Genomic DNA, 19,555 nt, shown 5'->3' with positions numbered 1-19,555 from the left:
GAATACAGTAAGATTTTTAACAACACCAGGTTAAAGTCCAACAGGTTTATTTGGTAGCAAATGCCATTAGCTTTCGGAGCGCTGCTCCTTCGTCAGATGGAGTGGATATCTGCTCTCAAACAGGGCACAGAGACACAAAACCAAGTTACAGAATACTGATTAGAATGCGAATCTTTACAGCTAATCAAGTCTTAAAGATACAGACAATGTGAGTGGAGAGAGCATTAGGCACAGGTTAAAGAAATGTGTATTATCTCCAGACAGGACAGCCAGTGAGATTCTGCAGGTCCAGGCAGGCTGTGGGGGTTACCGATAGTGTGACATGAACCCAATATCCCGGTTGAGGCCGTCCTCATGTGTGCGGAACTTGGCTATCAGTCTCTGCTCAGCGACTCTGCACTGTGGTGTGTCGTGAAGGCCGCCTTGGAGAACGCTTACCCGAAGATCAGAGGCCGAATGCCCGTGACCGCTGAAGTGCTCCCCAACAGGAAGAGAACACGCTTGCCTGGTGATTGTTGAGCGGTGTTCATTCACCCATTGTCGTAGCGTCTGCATGGTTTTCCCAATGTACCATGCCTCGAGACACCCTTTCCTGCAGCGTATCATGTAGACAACGTTGGCCGAGTTGCAAGAGTATGTACCGTGTACCTGGTAGATGGTGTTCTCACGTGATATGATGGCATCCGTGTCAATGATCCGGCACGTCTTGCAGAGGTTGCTGTGGCAGGGTTGTGTGGTGTCGTGGTCACTGTTCTCCTGAAGACTGGGTAGTTTGCTGCGGACAATGGTCTGTTTGAGGTTGTGCAGTTGTTTGAAGGCAAGACTTTAACTTGGTGTTGTTAAACTTCTTACTGTGTTTACCCCAGTCCAACACCGGCATCTCCACACAGGAGAGGTGCCAAAGGACTGTGGGACAGCTAAAGTGGTGCCATTGTTCAAGAAGTGAAGTAGGGAAAACCCAGATAATTACAAGCCAGTGAGTCTAACTTCAGTGGTTGGGAAATTATTGGAAAAAATTCTGGGGGACAGAATTAATCTCCATTTGGAGACAGTAAGAAGTCTCACATCAGCAAGTTAAAGTCCAACAGGTTCATTTGGAATCATGAGCTTTTGGAGCACTGCTCCTTCATCAGGTGAGTGGAGAGGTAGATTTCACAAATACGGCATATATAGACAAAGACATAATTGCTTGATAATGGTTGGAATGTGGGTCTTTTCAGGTAATCAAGTCTTTACAGGTACAGACAGTGCGAGTGGAGATTGGGATAATCACAGATTAAAGAGGTGTGAGTTGTCTCAAACCAGGTCAGTTAATAGAATTTTGCAAGCCAAATGGTGGGGGTTACATGTAGTGTGCCATGAACCCAAGATCCCAGTTGAGGCTGCCCTCATGCGTGCGGAACTTTGCTATCAATTTCTGCTCAGCGATTCTGCGTTCTCATGTGTCTTGAAGGCCACCTTGGAGAACGCTTTCCCGAAGATCGGAGGCTGAATGCCCTTGTCTGCTGAAGTGCTCCCCGACCAGCAGGGACCACTCCTGCCTGGTGATTGTTGCGCGGTGTCCGTTCATCCGTTGTCGTAGCGTCTGCATGGTCTCACCGATGTACCACGCCTCGGGACATCCTTTCCTGCAGCGTATGAGGTAGACAACGTTGACCGAGTCACATGAGTATGTACCGTGTACCTGATGAATGGTGTTCTACTTGCCTTCAAACAACTGCGGAACCTCAAACAGACCATTGTTCGCAGCAAACTACCCAGCCTTCAGGAGAACAGAGACCATGACACCACACAACCCTGCCACAGCAACCTCTGCAAGACGTGCCGGTCATCGACATGGATACCACCATCACACATGAGAACACCGCCCACAGGGACACGGTACTTACTCATGCGACTCGGCCAACATTGTCTACCTCATATGCTGCAGGAAAGGATATCTTGAGGAGTGGAACATCAGCAAGACCATGCAGATGCTATGACAACGGATGAACGGACACCGCGTGACAATCGCCAAACAGGAGTGTTTCCTTCCAGTCAGGGAACACTTCAGCAGTCAAGGGCATTCAGCCTCTGATCTTCGGAGAAGTGTTCTCCAAAGCGGCCTTCAAGACACACGACAGCGCCGAATCGGCAAGCAGAAACTGATAGCCAAGTTCTGCACATATGAGGACGGCCTCAACCGGGATCTTGGGTTCATGTCACACTACATATAGCCCCCACCATTTGGCTGGGCTTGCAAAATCCTACTAACTGACGTGGCTTGAGACAATTCGCACCTCCTTAACCTGTGATTATCCCTCTCTCCACTCGCATTGTCTGTACCTGTAAAGACTTGATTACCTGAAAAGACTCGCATTCCAACCATTATCCTGAAATTATGTCTTTGTCTATATATGCCGTGTTTGTGAAATCTACCTCTCCACTCACCTGATGAAAGAGCAGCGCTCCGAAATCTCGTGATTCCAAATAAATCTGTTGGACTTTAACCTGGTGTTGTGAGACTTCTGACTGTGCCCACCCCAGCCCAACGCCGGCATCTCCACATCCATTTGGAGAGGCAAGGATTAATAAAGGATTGTCAGCATGGCTGTCAGGGGGAGATACTGTCTAAGAAATTTGATTGAATTGTTCGAGGAGGTAACTAGATGTATAGATGAGGGCAGTGTTGTTGATATAATCTACATGGACGTCAGTAAGGCTTTTGACAAGATCCCACATGGGAGTCTGACTAAGAAGATAAGAGTCCATGGGATCTAGATCAATTGGCTAATTGGATCCAAAATTGGCTTAGTTGCAGGAAGAAGTTTAACAACACCAGGTTAAAGTCCAACAGGTTTATTTGGTAACAAAAGCCACAAGCTTTCGGAGCGCTGCTCCTTCGTCAGGTGAGTGGGAGTTCTGTTCACAAACAGGGCATATAAAGACACAAACTCAATTTACAGAATAATGGTTGGAATGCGAATACTTACAGCTAATCAAGTCTTAAAGGTACAAACAATGTGAGTGGCAGGACTGTTCTCTTCCTGTTGGGGAGCACTTCAGCGGTCACGGGCATTCGGCCTCTGATATTCAGGTAAGCGTTCTCCAAGGCGGCCTTCACGACACACGACAGCGCAGAGTCGCTGAGCAGAAACTGATAGCCAAGTTCCGCACACATGAGGACGGCCTCAACCGGGATATTGGGTTCATGTCACACTATCTGTAATCCCCACCGCTTGCCTGGACTTGCAGAATTTCACTGGCTGTCCTGTCTGGAGACAATACACATCTCTTTGACCTGTCTTTGTGCTCTCTCCACTCACATTGTTTGTACCTTTAAGACTTGATTAGCTGTAAGCATTCGCATTCCAACCATTATTCTGTAAATTGAGTTTGAATCATAGAAACCCTACAGTACAGAAAGAGGCCATTCGGCCCATCGAGTCTGCACCGACCACAATTCCACCCAGGCCCCACCCCCATATCCCGCCATATTTTACCCACGAATCCCTCTAACCTACGCATCTCAGGACACTAAGGGGCAATTTATCATGGCCAATCAACCTAACCCACACATCTTTGGACTTTGTGAGTGTGTTTGTGTCTTTATATGCCCTGTTTGTGAACAGAATTCCCACTCACCTGACGAAGGAGCAGCGCTCCGAAAGCTTGTGGCTTTTGCTACCAAATAAACCTGTTGGACTTTAACCTGGTGTTGTGAGACTTCTTACTGTGTTTACCCCAGTCCAACACCGGCATCTCCACATCTTAGTTGCAGGAGGCAGAGGATGATGGTCAGAAGTTGTTTCTGTGACTGGAAATTTGTGTCCAGTGGTGTACCAGTGGGATCAGTGCTGGGTCCCGTGATGTTTGTAGTATACATTAATGTGAATGTTGCGGGTATGATCAGTAAGTTCACAGATGACACAAAAATTGATGGCGTGGTAAACAGTGAGGAGGAAAGCATTAGATTACAGGATGATATATGACAGGCTGGTCAGATGGACAAATGGAATTTAACCTTGAAAAATTGTAACCAATGCATTTTGGGAGGACTAAGGTGGCAAGGGAATACCCAATGAATGGTAAGTGCATCTTGGGGTGCATGTCCATAGATCCCTGAATACAACAGAATAGATAGATAAAGTGGTTAGGAAGTCATATGGGATACTTGCCTTTATTGGCTAAGGCATAGGATGCAATAGCAGGGAGGATACGATGGAGCTGTATAAAACTGTTAGGCCACAACTTAGAGTCATGTGTGCAGTTCTGGTCGACACACTTTTACAATGATGTGATTGCACTGGAGAGGGTGCAGAGGAGATTCACCAGGATGTTGCCTGGGCTGGAGCGTTCAGCTATGAAGAGAGGCTGGTTCGGCTGGGGTTGTTTTTCTTAGAACAGAGAAGGCTGAGGGGGGACCTGTTCGCGATATACAAAATTATGAGGGATATAAGAAAATGAGAATGTCAGTATATTGAAGGAGGAAGTGTTGGATAGCCTAAATTGCATTAAGGTAGACAAGTCCCCGAGGCCGGATGGGATCTATCCCAGGTTACTACAGGAGGCAAGGGAAGAAATAGCTGGGGCCTTAACAGATATCTCCACGTCCTCTTTGACCACATGCGAAGTTCCAGAGGACTGGAGAATAACCAGTATTGTTCCCTTGTTTAAGAAAGGAAGCAGGAATAATTCAGGAAATTATAGGCCGGTGAGCCTGACGTAAATATTGGGGAGGGTTTTGGAGATGATACTGAGGGACAGGATAGAAGCACATTTGGAAGAAAATGGACTAGTTAGTAACAAAGAACAATACAGCACAGGAACAGGCCCTTCGGCCCTCCAAGCCCACGCCGCTCCCTGGTCCAAACTAGACCATTCTTTTGTATCCCTCCATTCCCACTCCGTTCATGTGGCTATCTAGATAAGTCTTAAACATTCCCAGTGTGTCTGCCTCCACCACGTTACCCGGCAGCGCATTCCAGGCCCCCACCACCCTCTGTGTAAAATACATCGTTCTGATATCCGTGTTAAACCTCCCACCCCTCACCTTGAACCTATGACCCCTCGTGAACGTCACCACCGACCTGGGAAAAAGCTTCCCACCGTTCACCCTATCTATGCCTTTCATAATTTTATACACCTCTATTAGGTCACCCCTCATCCTCCGTATTTCCAGTGAGAACAACCCCAGTTTACCCAATCTCTCCTCATAACTAAGCCCTTCCATACCAGGCAACATCCTGGTAAACCCCTCTGCACTCTCTCTAAAGCCTCCACGTCCTTCTGGTAGTGTGGCGACCAGAACTGAACGCAGTATTCCAAATGCGGCCGAACCAACGTTCTATACAACTGCAACATCAGACCCCAACTTTTATACTCTATGCCCCGTCCTATAAAGGCAAGCATGCCATATGCCTTATTCACTACCTTCTCCACCTGTGACGTCACCTTCAAGGATCTGTGGACTTGCACACCCAGGTCCCTCTGCGTATCTACACCCTTTATGGTTCTGCCATTTATCGTAAAGCTCCCCCCTACGTTAGTTCTACCAAAATGCATCACTTCGCATTTATCAGGATTGAACTCCATCTGCCATTTCTTTGCCCAAATTTCCAGCCTATCTATATCCTTCTGTAGCCTCTGACAATGTTCCTCACTATCTGCAAGTCCAGCCATTTTTGTGTCGTCCGCAAACTTACTGATCACCCCAGTTACACCTTCTTCCAGATCGTTTATATAAATCACAAACAGCAGAGGTCCCAACACAGAGCCCTGCGGAACACCACTAGTCACAGGCATCCAGCCGGAAAAAGACCCTTCCACTACCACCCTCTGTCTTCTGTGACCAAGCCAGTTCTCCACCCATCTATCCACCTCCCCCTTTATCTCATGAGATCCAACCTTTTGCACCAACCTACCATGAGGGATTTTGTCAAACGCTTTACTAAAGTCCATATAGACGACATCCACGGCCCTTCCCTCGTCAACTATTCTAGTCACTTCTTCAAAAAACTCCACCAGGTTAGTGAGGCATGACCTCCCTCTCACAAAACCATGCCGACTATCGTTAATGAGTTTATTCCTTTCTAAATGCGCATACATCCTATCTCTAAGAATCCTCTCCAACAACTTCCCTACCACGGATGTCAAGCTCACCGGCCTATAATTTCCCGGGTTATCCTTCCTACCCTTCTTAAATAACGGGACCACATTAGCTATCCTCCAATCCTCTGGGACCTCACCTGTGTCCAGTGACGAGACAAAGATTTGCGTCAGAGGCCCAGCGATTTCATCTCTCGTCTCCCTGAGCAGCCTTGGATAGATTCCATCATGCCCTGGGGATTTGTCAGTCTTTATATTCCCTAAAAAACCTAACACTTCCTCCCTTGTAATGGAGATTTTCTCTAATGGGTCAACACTCCCCTCCGAGACACTCCCAGTCAACACATCCCTCTCCTTTGTGAATACCGACGCAAAGTATTCATTTAGGATCTCCCCTACTTCTTTGGGCTCTAAGCATAATTCCCCACTTTTGTCCCTGAGAGGTCCGATTTTTTCCCTGACAACCCTTTTGTTCCTAACGTACGAATAAAATGCCTTGGGATTCTCCTTAATCTTGTCTGCCAAGGACATTTCGTGACCCCTTTTTGCCCTTCTAATTCCTCGTTTGAGTTCTTTCCTACTTTCTTGTATTCCTCCAGAGCTCCCTCCGTTTTTAGCTGCCTGGACCTAACGTACACCTCTCTTTTCTTTTTGACCAATCCCTCAATTTCCCTGGTTATCCACGGTTCTCGAATCCTACCCTTCCTACCCTTCTTTTTTACAGGCACATGCCTATCCTGTCGCCCTTAAAAGACTCCCACATGCCAGATGTGGATTTACCCTCAAACAGCCTCTCCCAATCAACAGCTGCCAATTTCTGCCTAATCCCACTAAAGTTAGCCTTCCCCCAATCCAACACCTTACCCTTGGGACACCACTCATAGTGTACCCCCAACATAGTGACAGCGCCCTTCCTGTTTCTGAGCTCCACACACAGTGACTCGTTACACGACCCCTCTGAATTGTCCTCCCTCTGCACCACTGTAATATGCTCTCTAACTAATACTGCTACTCCCCCACCTCTTTTGGCCCCTCCTCTGTCTTGCCTAAAACACTTGTACCCCGGAATATTCAGCTGCCAGTCCTGTCCCTCTTTCAACCAAGTCTCTGTTACCGCAACCACATCCAAATTCCTCATAAACATTAAGGCCCTCAGGCAGCATGGTTTTATACGAAGAAAGTTATGTCTCACCAACTTGATTGAATTTTTTGAAGAGGTGACAAAGATAATTCATGAAGGAAGGGTTGTGGATGGACTTTATATGGACTTTAGAAAGGTGTTTGACAAGGTCCCACATTGCAGGCTGGTACAAAAACTAAAATCACATGGGATCCGGGTGGGCTGGCTAGACAGATACAGAATTGGCTTGGCCATAGAAGACAGAGAGTAGTGGTGGATGGGTGTTTTTCAGAATGGAGATCTGTAGCTCGTGGTGTCTGTTGTTTGTAGTATATATAAATGATCTGGAGGAAAATGTGAATGGTCTGATTAGTAAGTTTGCAGATGACATGAAGATTGGTGAAGTTGTCGGGGATTGTCAAAGGATGCAACCGAATATAGATAGATTTCAGACTTGTGCACAGAAATGGCAGATGGAGTTTACTCCGGACAAATGCGAGGTGACGCATTTCGGAGGGTAAAATTTAGGTGTGAATTACTCTGTTGGTATAGAACCCTGAAACATTAACATACAGAGAGATCTGGACGAGCAGGTCCATCGTTCCCTAAAAGTGGCAACACAGGTGACCAACATGATGAAGAAGACACATGGCATACTTGCCGTCATTGGCTGGGTCATTGAGTACAAGAGTTGGGAAATCATGTTGTAGCTATATAAAACCTTGGTTAGGCTGCGTTTGGAATATTGCGTGCAGTTCTGGTTGCCACGCTATCAGAAGGACTTGGAAGCTTTGGAGAGAGTGCAAAAAAGGATCACCAGGATGTTGCCTGGTCTTGAGGGTGTTGACTATGAGGAGAGGTTGAATAAACTAGGATTGTTTTCACTGGAAAGATGGAGGCTGAGAGGAAACCTAAAAGAGGTCTACAAAATTATGAGAGGCATAGACAGGGTGGATAGTCAGAGGCTACTTCCCAGGATGGAAGTGTCAATTCCAAGGGGACATAGGTTCAATGTGAGGGGGGAAAGTTTAGGGGAGATGTGCCTGGGAAGTTTTGCACGCAGAGAGTAGTGGGTGCTTGGAACGCGCTGCCAGAGGGGATGGTGGAATCAGGCACATTAGTAACATTTAAGAGGCATCTGGATGGGTACATGAATAGGGAGCGAATAGAGGGATACGGACCGAGTAAGGGCAGGAGGGTTTTTTTTGCTGTTTAGTTAGGGCATCATGATCAGCATGGGCTTGGAGGGCTGAAGGGCCTGTTCCTGTGCTGTAGTTTTCTTCGTTCTTCATTCTTTGTTTGTTCTATAAATAGGGTAGATCAGAAGAAATGTTTCCCCTTCGTAGAGGGGTCAATAACGAGGGGCATTGATTTAAGGTAAGGGCAGGAGAATTAGAGGGTATTTGAGGGAAAACTTTTTTACCCAGAGTGTGGCGGGAATCTGGAACTTACTGCCTGTAAAAGTGGAAGAGCAGGAATCCTCACAACATTTAAGAAGCATTTAGATGAGCACTTGAAACACCAAGTGCTGGAAAATGGATTAGAATAGATAGGTGCTTGATGGCTGGCATAGTCATGATGGGCTGAAGAACTTCTTTATGTGCTGTAGTAGCACAATGATCAATGTGCTGTTTAAAGCACAATCTCAACATTCGCTGCTATCTATGAGGATTTATGTAGAGAGACATCAAGGTTTCTGTTCATTTACACTTTCTAGTATTGTGCTCTTTTCTATTATTCATTTACAGGATGTAGGCATCGCTGGCTAGGCCAGCATTTATTGTCCATCTCTAATTGCTCTTGAGAACATGGTGGTGAGCTTCCTTCTTGAACTGCTGCACTCCCTGAGGTGTAGGTACACCCACAGTGCTGTTAAGGGAGGGTGTTTCAGGATTATGACCCAGCAACAGTGAAGGAAAGACAATACATTTCCAAGTCAGGATGGTGAGTGGCTTGGCGGGGAACCTCCAGGTGGTGGAGTTCCCAGGTATCTGCTACCCTTGTCCTTCTAGATGGTAGTGGTCATGGGTTTGGAAGCTGCTGCCTCAGGGCCTTTGGTGAGTTCCTGCAGTGCACTTTGTATATGGTACACATGGCTGCTGCTGTTCGTTGGTGGCCAAGGGAGTGAATGTTTGTTGATTGGGTGCCTATCAAGCGGGCTGATTTGTACTGGATGGAGTTGAGCTGCTTGAGTGTTGTTGGTGCTGCACCCATCCAGGCAAGTGGAGAGTATTCCATTACACTCCTGACTTGTGCCTTGCAGATGGTGGACAGGCTTTGGGGAGTCAAGAGGCAGGATCCCAAGCCTCTGACCTGCTCTTGTAGCCACAGTATTTATATGGTGGATCCAATTCAGTTCCTTGGTCAATGGTACCCCCCAGGATGTTGATAGTGGGGGACAGTGAAGGTAATGCCATTGAATGTCAACGGTCGATAGTTAGATTTTCTCTTGCTAGAGATGGTCATTATCTGGCACTTATGTGGTGCGAATATTACTTATCACTTGTCAGTCCAAGCCTGGGATGAAGGGTCAAATGGGATGAAGGAGTACAATATAAAGGGAAAGAATCTTAGTACTGTAGAGGATCAGAAGGACCTTGGGATCCGGGTCCATAGGACTCTAAAATCGGCCCCGCAGGTGGAGGAGGTGGTTAGGAAGGCGTATGGTGTGCTGGCCTTTATCAATCGAGGGATTGAGTTTAGGAGTCCGGGGATAATGATGCAGCTATATAAGACCCTCGTCAGACCCCACTTGGAGTACTGTGCTCAGTTCTGGTCGCCTCACTATAGGAAGGATGTGGAAAAGATTGAAAGGGTGCAGAGGAGATTTACAAGGATGTTGCCTGGATTGAGTGGCATGCTTTATGAGGATAGGCTGAGGGAGCTCGGTCTTTTATCCTTGGAGAGACGAAGGATGAGAGGAGACCTAATAAAGGCGTATAAGATGTTGAGAGGCATAGATCGGGTGGACTCTCAGAGGCTTTTTCCCAGGGTGGAAATGTCTGCTACGAGAGGACACAGGTTTAAGGTGCTGGGGGGTAGGTACAGGGGAGATGTTAGGGGTAAGTTTTTCACACAGAGGGTGGTGGGCGAGTGGAATCGGCTGCCGTCAGTGGTGGTGGAGGCGAACTCAATAGGGTCTTTTAATAGTCTCCTGGATGAGTACATGGAGCTTAATAGGATGGAGGGTTATAGGTAGGTCTAGAAGGTAGGCATGTGTTCGGCACAACCTGTGGGGCCTAAGGGCCTGTTTGTGCTGTAGTTTTTCTATGTTTCTAAGCCTGGATATTGTCCAAGCCTTGCTGTTTTTAGACACGGATTGCTTTGATCTTGCATTGTGTTGCTGGTGATGTTCTTTTCACAGGCGATGTCCTACTTTAAGAATAAAGAATAAAGAATTTTTGCTGGAAGTTAGAGGAGTTTCTTCAAGGATTATTGACTTAATTTGTACCCTTCTCATTCAGATCATCCAGGGCTCAATAGTATGAGTCAGATTGGAAAGTTCCAAGATAAAGCACAGATGGAGTTACAGGATTATGTACAAAAAACATATCCTGAAGATAGCTACAGGTAGGATCCAGCTATAAACAATATTACAGGCTTTCACACATTCTCACAACCATTAGCATCAGTTTTAATCTTCAGCTACATCTTTCATCTCAAATCATGGTGTATCAATGATAGTTCAGTGTCAACAGCTCTGCTCTCAACACAATTTGCGCAATTGCTAGTCTAGAAGTGTTCCTGTTATTCGTAGGATGTATGAGAGATTATTTGGGGCTGCAAGCCCCTGGCGGGTATCACAATGGCTTGTTGAATCAGGTGTTAGGGCAAACACAGAATTCTTGCCGGGTGGCAAACCCATTGTGTATCTCCGTGTCCACTGTGCTGGCCCTAATCAGATTTCTGAACAGAGCAGGCAAGAACCTGATGAATATCAATTAAATATCATTTTTGTGACATTAACAGGATTGAGGCCGGCTGCTCCGGCTTCCCGTTATGCTTCCAGTAGGATGTCCAGCGGGCAGGATTTGGTACATGTCCTAACAAGCGTGGACTTAGCACCTTGGAGTTCAAGAAGCCAAGTGTTCTGCCTAATGTACCCCTCTGCCACTTGCAGACAACAGAGGGAGGGTCCCCCCCAGGACCATGGAGTTTGAGTGGGCTTGGACTTGGGTGAAGAGCTTGACTTCGGGTCTCTCCCCAGGATGGGTCTCTTGTGGTTGGACCGCCCTTCTAGCACTGGGAAAAGTGGAGTTCATTCTTAGCATGGTGATCTCAGGCAGCTATCAGTTAAAAATCTTCACTCTTGTCTGTGTAGTGTGAAACCTTTGAAGTGGCCCGGTCACTTTATGTCCCCTGGACACCAGGTATCCTTCATGATCACAGCAGCAGTCCATTCTATAGAATAATGGCCCTTTCTCTCTCTCAGAAGCTCCAGGTCTGAGCAGACCCCTTTTTGGTTCTATGACTGACAAGAGATATCAGTTTCACGAAGGGGATTCCCTTTTGTAGCTTGGATGAACCGCCGGTGCAGCCGGACCACTTTGAACTTCGCTGATCGACAGCTGCAGAGCAGATCAAATAGTTCATTGTTGATATGATCTAGTAAGCCTCAGGTACTTCCTCTTTTCACCACACCTACTCACTCAGCCACATTCTTTAAACATTGCATTTTTTTCCTAGTCTCTGAGTGTTCCAGCTCAAATGCATTGAAAAGCCTTGTTTACATTCAATTTCACACTCCAGTACCTTTAAATAACCTCTTGGTTAATAGGTAGGGACCATTACACAGCAGTCAGGAACTTTGTTTTTGTTTCCATTCAAGGTTGAATACACCTCTAGTACTTCCTCTTTTCTAAGCACAATGTTTATAAATAGGCCTGTTCTGTTAGGCAAGGTAAGCGTTTTAACAACACCAGGTTAAAGTCCAATAGGTTTATTTGGTAGCAAATGCCATGAGCTTCGGAGCCCTGCTCCTTCGTCAGATGGAGTGGATATCTGCTACCGCAAACTGAGAGACAAGTACAGGCTTTTTCACAGTCAGGCAGGAGTTTTCACATCCTCCTTTGTAACCGTTTATAAACATGCTTGTTCTTAATCGCAGTGTTTATAAACCAGCATGTTCTTTGATCTGAAAACCTTGACTGACTTTTTTTTCCCATAGTGGGCCTTATTTTACCAAAACTTCAACGAGCCGGAAATCGCGCGGTAAAGTTGGGCATCGGGCCTATACCGCGATCTGCACCCGATTCCGAGCAGATCGCGGCTTTACCGACACCCGGTTTGGGCACAGGTCCGGCCCGCGCCCGAATCTGGCGGCCCGACGATTTAAATGCATTAGCATGCATTTAAATCGACTTAATGAACCGCGTGCCCAACCCTACCGCCAAATCCCACTTTACCGTCTTCTGGCCCGTTCCGGATCCGCGCTTTTAGCGACCTGCAGAATAAAAGTCCGAAGCGGATTTCTATTCTGCAGGGGAACCTCCGAAGCCCTCTCTGTCCTTGTGAAGTCACCATCCTCCTCGACCATCCTTCATGGACCCCCCCGCTAACCACCCCGGCAGACCCCCCCCCCCCCCGGATCAGACCCCCCCGGGAGGCAGGCCCCCCTCAGCAGAGCACACCGCCAACCTACCTCGATCGCTGGTCTCCTTCCACCATCCTTCCGTTAGCAAGATAAGCTGTATGTTCCTCAGCTAGATCCACTTTGGTCATCAAAGATGATCTTTCTGCCTTGTGGGTCCATCTGGCTCACCAAGTCAGTTACAACACTGCGCTCAGCATCTACTGAACCATCTTGGATACAAAGGATAATGAATGGTACTGGTCAATCTTCCTGGTGCTATCAGTACTGTAACACCAGGAATGGCTGCCAACACCAAGGATATAATTTTTAGCATAAGCAAGGCTTACATGCAGAACCCTAATGCCATTATCCTTTGTATCCAAGATGGTTCAGTAGATGCTGAACGCAGTATTGTAACTGACTTGGTGAGCCAGATGGACCCGTCACACCCCCTCTCCTCCTCCCACACCTCCCCCCCCCCCCCCCCCCCCCCGCCGCCCCCCAGATGATCTGGGTCAGAGAGCCGCTCTCTGCTTTTTTCTCCCCGCCCGGGCACGCTGCTTCGGATTTTTTTTTGAACTGTGCATGCGCAGTTCAGAGCTCCGATCGGTCCGGCAGCGCTAAGCCCCACCCACAGCGTGAATCGGACCGGAACCGGCAAATAGCGTATGGGCGCACTGGAAAGAGGATTCCAGGCTCAGATCTATTTGACGTCCAGATTCGGCACTTAGACTCAAAATGGTAAAATCAGGCCCAGTGAGTCTTCTTCAGTCACTCATGTTGGAATAGCATGCTTGCGCTGGACGTAGTTTTCAATCATAGAAGAGACTGGCACCACTCCCCCTGCCACCTTCGTAGTGGTAGTTGAGCCCTCTGACTGGGGGAGGGGGGGGGGGTAGTCAGGTCACCCATGCCTACGTAATGTGGGGGAGGGGATGGTGGGAGGAGGCCCCTCTATGCTGAGGAGTTGGGAGAGCTCCCCTTGTCAGCATGAGTTGCCATGACCATTGTGGGGGGAGGGGAGGAACGCTGAGATTGGGGCACCCCTTAAAAACAGCTCCCCGATCTTTGTGAAGCTAGAGGTTCTGGCGCATTTCCCATAGAGGATTTTTTTTCTCCCCTAAAAGTGGTTGAATCCCACCTGGGAGATGCTGTTAACGCCTGCAGGAAACATAGAAACATAGAAAAACTACAGCACAAAACAGGCCCTTCGGCCCCACAAGTTGTGCCAAACATATCCCTACCTTCTAGGCCTACCTCTAACCCTCCATCCTATTAAGTCCCATGTACTCATCCAGGAGTCTCTTAAAAGACCCTATTGAGTTTGCCTCCACCACCACTGACGGCAGCGGATTCCACTTGCCCACCACCCTCTGTGTGAAAAACTTCCCCCAACATCTCCCCTGTACCTACCCCCCAGCACCCTTAAACCTGTGTCCTCTCGTAGCAGCCATTTCCACCCTGGGAAAAAGCCTCTGAGAGTCCACCCGATCTATGCCTCTCAACATCTTATACACCTCTATTAGGTCTCCATTAAGTGAATGTGGTAAACCACTGGTAAACCACTGTTAGCTTATTGCCTGTGTGTGTGACATGCCTGGACACGTCCCTGCTGGCCCTGCCTGGGACTCCTCCCCCCCTGGTCCAGGTATAAAGGTGACTGCTCCCCACCTCCTGCCTCAGTCTCTGGACCAGTTCATCGGCATGGGTGTGCTCCAAGTCTTTTGCTAATAAAAACCTATTTGTTCTTGCATACAAACTAGTCTTTGCTTGATTGACAATGCATCAATTTGGTTCTGGTTCTTCGACTGGTGGGAGCACTTCAAACTAAAATGGGAAAATCGTGCTCAGAAAGAAAATATCGGTTGGTGAAGGTATGAAATAGATGTGAAGATATGAAAGAACCTATTTAGAAGTTAATTTTTTTAATCAAACAAGTCATCTCCTGATATGGGAAAAAATTGCAATTTCAATACCTTCTACTGCAACACATAGACAGGCTGTTCTGATTGACTGCAGTAAGCTTGGTTATAACAGGTACAAGAGATGGCGGAGCAGTTGAAAAGGGATTTCACAATGAGTGCAGTACCACAGTCACTTAGCATTAAGTAGGGAAGGAGGTAGATTGTCCAATATATGAATATAGGGGACCGAGGCTGGGTAATTGTCAACATTGTGTAAATATGTAAGGACGAGGTCATTCAATCATCCTATCAACACCACTCACTCATTGACTCACCAATAAATACTCATTCAGCTCCATTCATGCACAGTGAAACTTGTTCCAGCATGATCATTACATCAGCAGGAGAGAATTTCAATAAAATCTGATTCATTTCACTTGACAGATTAGCCCGAATACTCCTTCGTCTCCCAGCTCTTCGATTGATGAATTCAAGCATTACAGAGGAGCTCTTCTTTACGGGCCTGATTGGAAATGTTCAGATTGACAGCATCATTCCTTACATCCTGCGAATGGAAACTGCAGAATACAACAGCCAGATCATTGGTACATCAGCGTGATAATATACAGCTCAGCGTCCAGACTCCAACCAAGCTGAGCAGCTGCAGAAGCAGAGAGAAAGAGAGCAGATTACTGAAGTATTCAGAGAAGAAACGGATCAATTGCACACAGCTCACTGCAGCAACTGTTCACAACATCCACGTCTCCCTGCACCCACCGCTCCCTGCACCCACCGCTCCGTGCACCCACCGCTCCCTGCACCCACCGCTCCCTGCACCCACCGCTCCGTGCACCCACCGCTCCGTGCACCCACCGCTCCCTGCATCCACCGCTCCCTGCACCCACCGCTCCCTGCACCCACCGCTCCCTGCACCCACCGCTCCCTGCACCCACCGCCCCCGCGCCCACCGCTCCCTGCACCCCTGCTCACTGCACCCACTGCTCACTGCACCAACAGCACATTGCAAAAAAAGCTCACTGCACCAACAGCGCACTGCACCAACAGCGCACTACACCAGCAGCACACTGCACCAACAGCACACTGCACCAACAGCACACTGCACCAACAGCACACTGCACCAAAAGCTCACTCCATCCACTGCTCACTCCACCCACTGCAGCCATTGCACACTGCATCCACGTCTCCCTGCACCCACTGCTCCCTGCACCCACTGCTCCCTGCCTCCACTGCTCCCTGCACCCACTGCTCCCTGCATCCACTGCTCCCTGCACCCACTGCTCCCTGCACCCACTGCTCCCTGCACCCACTGCTCCCTGCACCCACTGCTCTCTGCACCCACAGCTCTCTGCACCCACTGCTCACTGCACCCACTGTTCTCTGCACCCACGGCTCTCTGCACCCACTGCTCCCTGCACCCACTGCTCTCTGCACCCACAGCTCTCTGCACCCACTGCTCACTGCACCCACTGTTCTCTGCACCCACGGCTCTCTGCACCCACTGCTCTCTGCACCCACTGCTCCCTGCACCCACTGCTCTTTGCACCCACTGCTCTCTGCACCCACGGCTCTCTGCACCCACTGCTCTCTGCACCCATTGTATCTGCAGCACTGCACTCTGCACCCACTGCTCCCTGCACCCACGGCTCCCTGCACCCACGGCTCCCTGCGCCCCCGGTTCCCTGTGCTCCCTGCGCCCCCGCCTCGCCGCACCCCCGGCTCCCCGCGCCCCCGGCTCCCCGCGCCACTGGCTCCCCGAGCCCACCGCTCCCTGCGCCCCTGGCTCCCCGAGCCCACCGCTCCCTGCGCCCCTGGCTCCCCGAGCCCACCGCTCCCTGCGCCACCGGCTCCCTGCGCCCCCGCCTCGCCGCACCCCCGGCTCCCCGCGCCCCCGGCTCCCCGCGCCACTGGCTCCCCGAGCCCACCGCTCCCTGCGCCCCTGGCTCCCCGAGCCCACCACTCCCTGCGCCCCCGGCTCCCTGTGCCCCCTGCGCCCCCGGCTGCCTGCACCCCCGGCTCCCTGCACCCCCGGCTCCCTGCACCCCCGGCTCCCTGCACCCCTGGCTCTCTGCACCCCCGGCTCACTGCGCCCCCTGCTCACTGCGCCCCCTGCTCACTGCGCCCCTTGCTCTCTGCGCCCCGTGTTCACTGCCGCCCTCTGCTCACAGCACCCACTGCTGACTGCGCTCACTGCGCCCACTGCTCATTGCGCCCACTGCTCACTGCGCCCACTGCTCTCTGCGCCCACTGCTCTCTGCACCCACTGTTCTCTGCACCCACTGTTCTCTACGTCCACCGTTATGTGTGCCCACCCCTCTCTGCGCCGACCGCTCCCTGTACACCGTGCTCCCTGTACCCACTGCTCACTGCGCCCCCTGCCCACTGCGCCCCCTGCTCACTGCGCCCCCTGTTCACTGCGCCCCCTGTTCACTGCGCCCCCTGTTCACTGCGCCCCCTGTTCACTGCGCCCCCTGTTCACTGCGCCCCCTGTTCACTGCGCCCTCTGCTCACTGCGCCCCCGCTCACTGCGCCCTGTTCTCACTGCGCCCTGTTCTCACTGCGCCCCGTGCTCACTGCGCCCCGTGCTCACTGCGCCCCGTGCTCACTGCGCCCCCTGCTGCTCACTGCGCCCCCTGCTGCTCACTGCGCCCCCTGCTGCTCACTGCACCCCCTGCTCACTGCGCCCCCTGCTCACTGCACACCATGCTCACTGTGCCCCCCTGCTCACTCCGCCCCCCTGCTCACTGCGCCCCCTGCTCACTGCGCCCCCTGCTCACTGCGCCCCCTGCTCACTGCGCCCCCTGCTCACTGCGCCCCCTGCTCACTGCGCCCCCTGCTCACTGCGCCCACTGCTCTCTGCGCCCACTGCTCTCTGCCCCCACTGCCCTCTGCGCCCCCGCTCCCTGCGCCCACTGCTCTCTGCGCCCACTGCTCAGTGCGCCCACTGCTCTCTGCGCCCACTGCTCTCTGCCCCCACTGCTCTCTGCGCCCACTCTTCTCAGCGCCCTCTGTTCTCTGCGTCCACCGTTCTGTGCGCCCACCGCTCTGTGTGCCCACCGCTCTGTGCGCCCACCGCTCTCTGTGCCCACGGCTCTGTGCGCCCACCGCTCTGTGCGCCCCCCGCTCTCTGTGCCCCCGCTCTCTGTGCCCCCGCTCTCAGTGCCCACCGCTCTCTGTGCCCACGGCTCTGTGCGCCCACCGCTCTGTGCGCCCCCCGCTCTCTGTGCCCCCGCTCTCAGTGCCCACCGCTCTCTGTGCCCACGGCTCTGTGCGCCCACCGCTCTGTGCGCCCCCCGCTCTGTGCGCCCACCGCTCTCTGTGCCCACGGCTCTGTGCGCCCACCGCTCTCTGTGCCCCCGCTCTGTGCGCCCACCGCTCTCTGCGCCCACCACTCTCTGCGCCCACCACTCTCTGCGCTCACCACTCTTTGTGCCCACCGCTCTCTGTGCCCACCACTCTCTGCGCCCACCACTCTCTGCGCCCACCACTCTCTGCGCCCACCACTCTCTGCGCTCACCACTCTTTGTGCCCACCGGTCAGTGCGCCCACCGCTCTCTGTGCCCACCGCTCTCTGCGCCCACCACTCTCTGCGCCCACCACTCTCTGCGCCCACCACTCTCTGCGCCCACCGCTCTCTGCGCCCACCACTCTCTGCGCCCACCACTCTCTGCGCCCACCGCTCTGTGCGCCCACCACTCTCTGCGCCCACCGCTCTCTGTGCCCACCACTCTCTGCGCCCACCGCTCTCTGTGCCCACCACTCTCTGCGCCCACCACTCTCTGCGCCCACCGCTCTCTGCGCCCACCGCTCTCTGCGCTCACCACTCTCTGCGCCCACCACACTCTGCGCTCACCACTCTCTGCGCCCACCGCTCTCTGCGCCCACCGCTCTCTGCGCTCACCGCTCTCTTCGCCCACCGCTCTCTGTGCCCACCACTCTCTGCGCCCACCACTCTCTGCGCCCACCACTCTCTGCGCCCACCACTCTCTGCGCCCACCACTCTCTGCGCCCACCGCTCTCTGCGCTCACCACTCTCTGCGCCCACCGCTCTCTGCGCCCACCACTCTCTGCGCTCACCACTCTCTGCGCCCACCACTCTCTGCGCCCACCGCTCTCTGCGCTCACCACTCTCTGCGCCCACCACTCTCTGTGCCCACCACTCTGTGCCCACCGCTCTCTGTGCCCACCACTCTCTGCGCCCACCACTCTCAGCTCCCACCGCTCTCTGCGCTCACCACTCTCTGCGCCCACCACTCTCAGCTCCCACCGCTCTCTGCGCTCACCACTCTCTGCGCCCACCGCTGTGTGCGCCCACCGCTCTGTGCGCACACCACTCTCTGCGCCCACCACTCTCTGCGCCCACCGCTCTCTGCGCCCACCACTCTCTGCGCCCACCGCTCTCTGCGCCCACCGCTCTCTGCGCTCACCGCTCTCTTCGCCCACCACTCTCTGCGCCCACCACTCTCTGCGCCCACCGCTCTCTGCGCCCACCACTCTCTGCGCCCACCGCTCTCTGTGCCCACCGCTCTCTGTGCCCACCACTCTCTGCGCCCCCCACTCTCTGCGCCCACCGCTCTCTGCGCTCACCACTCTCTGCGCCCACCGCTCTCTGCGCCCACCACTCTCTGCGCTCACCACTCTCTGCGCCCACCACTCTCTGCGCCCACCGCTCTCTGCGCTCACCACTCTCTGCGCCCACCACTCTCTGTGCCCACCACTCTGTGCCCACCGCTCTCTGTGCCCACCACTCTCTGCGCCCACCACTCTCAGCTCCCACCGCTCTCTGCGCTCACCACTCTCTGCGCCCACCACTCTCAGCTCCCACCGCTCTCTGCGCTCACCACTCTCTGCGCC

General features: G+C 51.9%; 1 protein-coding gene across 1 annotated transcript in view; it reads left to right on the top strand.

The window, feature by feature from the left end:
- nr2c2 (nuclear receptor subfamily 2, group C, member 2) overlaps positions 1–15,302 on the top strand; it is a 388,941-nt gene extending 373,639 nt beyond the window's left edge. Inside the window, exons 16-17 of the mRNA XM_078210136.1 lie at positions 10,672–10,777; positions 15,128–15,302. Coding sequence (XP_078066262.1) covers positions 10,672–10,777; positions 15,128–15,302 — 281 coding nt within the window. The remainder of the gene's footprint in view (positions 1–10,671; positions 10,778–15,127) is intronic.
- The last annotated feature ends 4,253 nt before the right edge of the window (positions 15,303–19,555 follow it).

The sequence above is a fragment of the Mustelus asterias genome, chromosome 3 (assembly GCF_964213995.1).
Source record: "Mustelus asterias chromosome 3, sMusAst1.hap1.1, whole genome shotgun sequence".
NCBI classification, from domain to species: Eukaryota; Metazoa; Chordata; class Chondrichthyes; order Carcharhiniformes; family Triakidae; genus Mustelus; species Mustelus asterias.
This window is presented reverse-complemented; position numbering and strand designations above follow the sequence as displayed.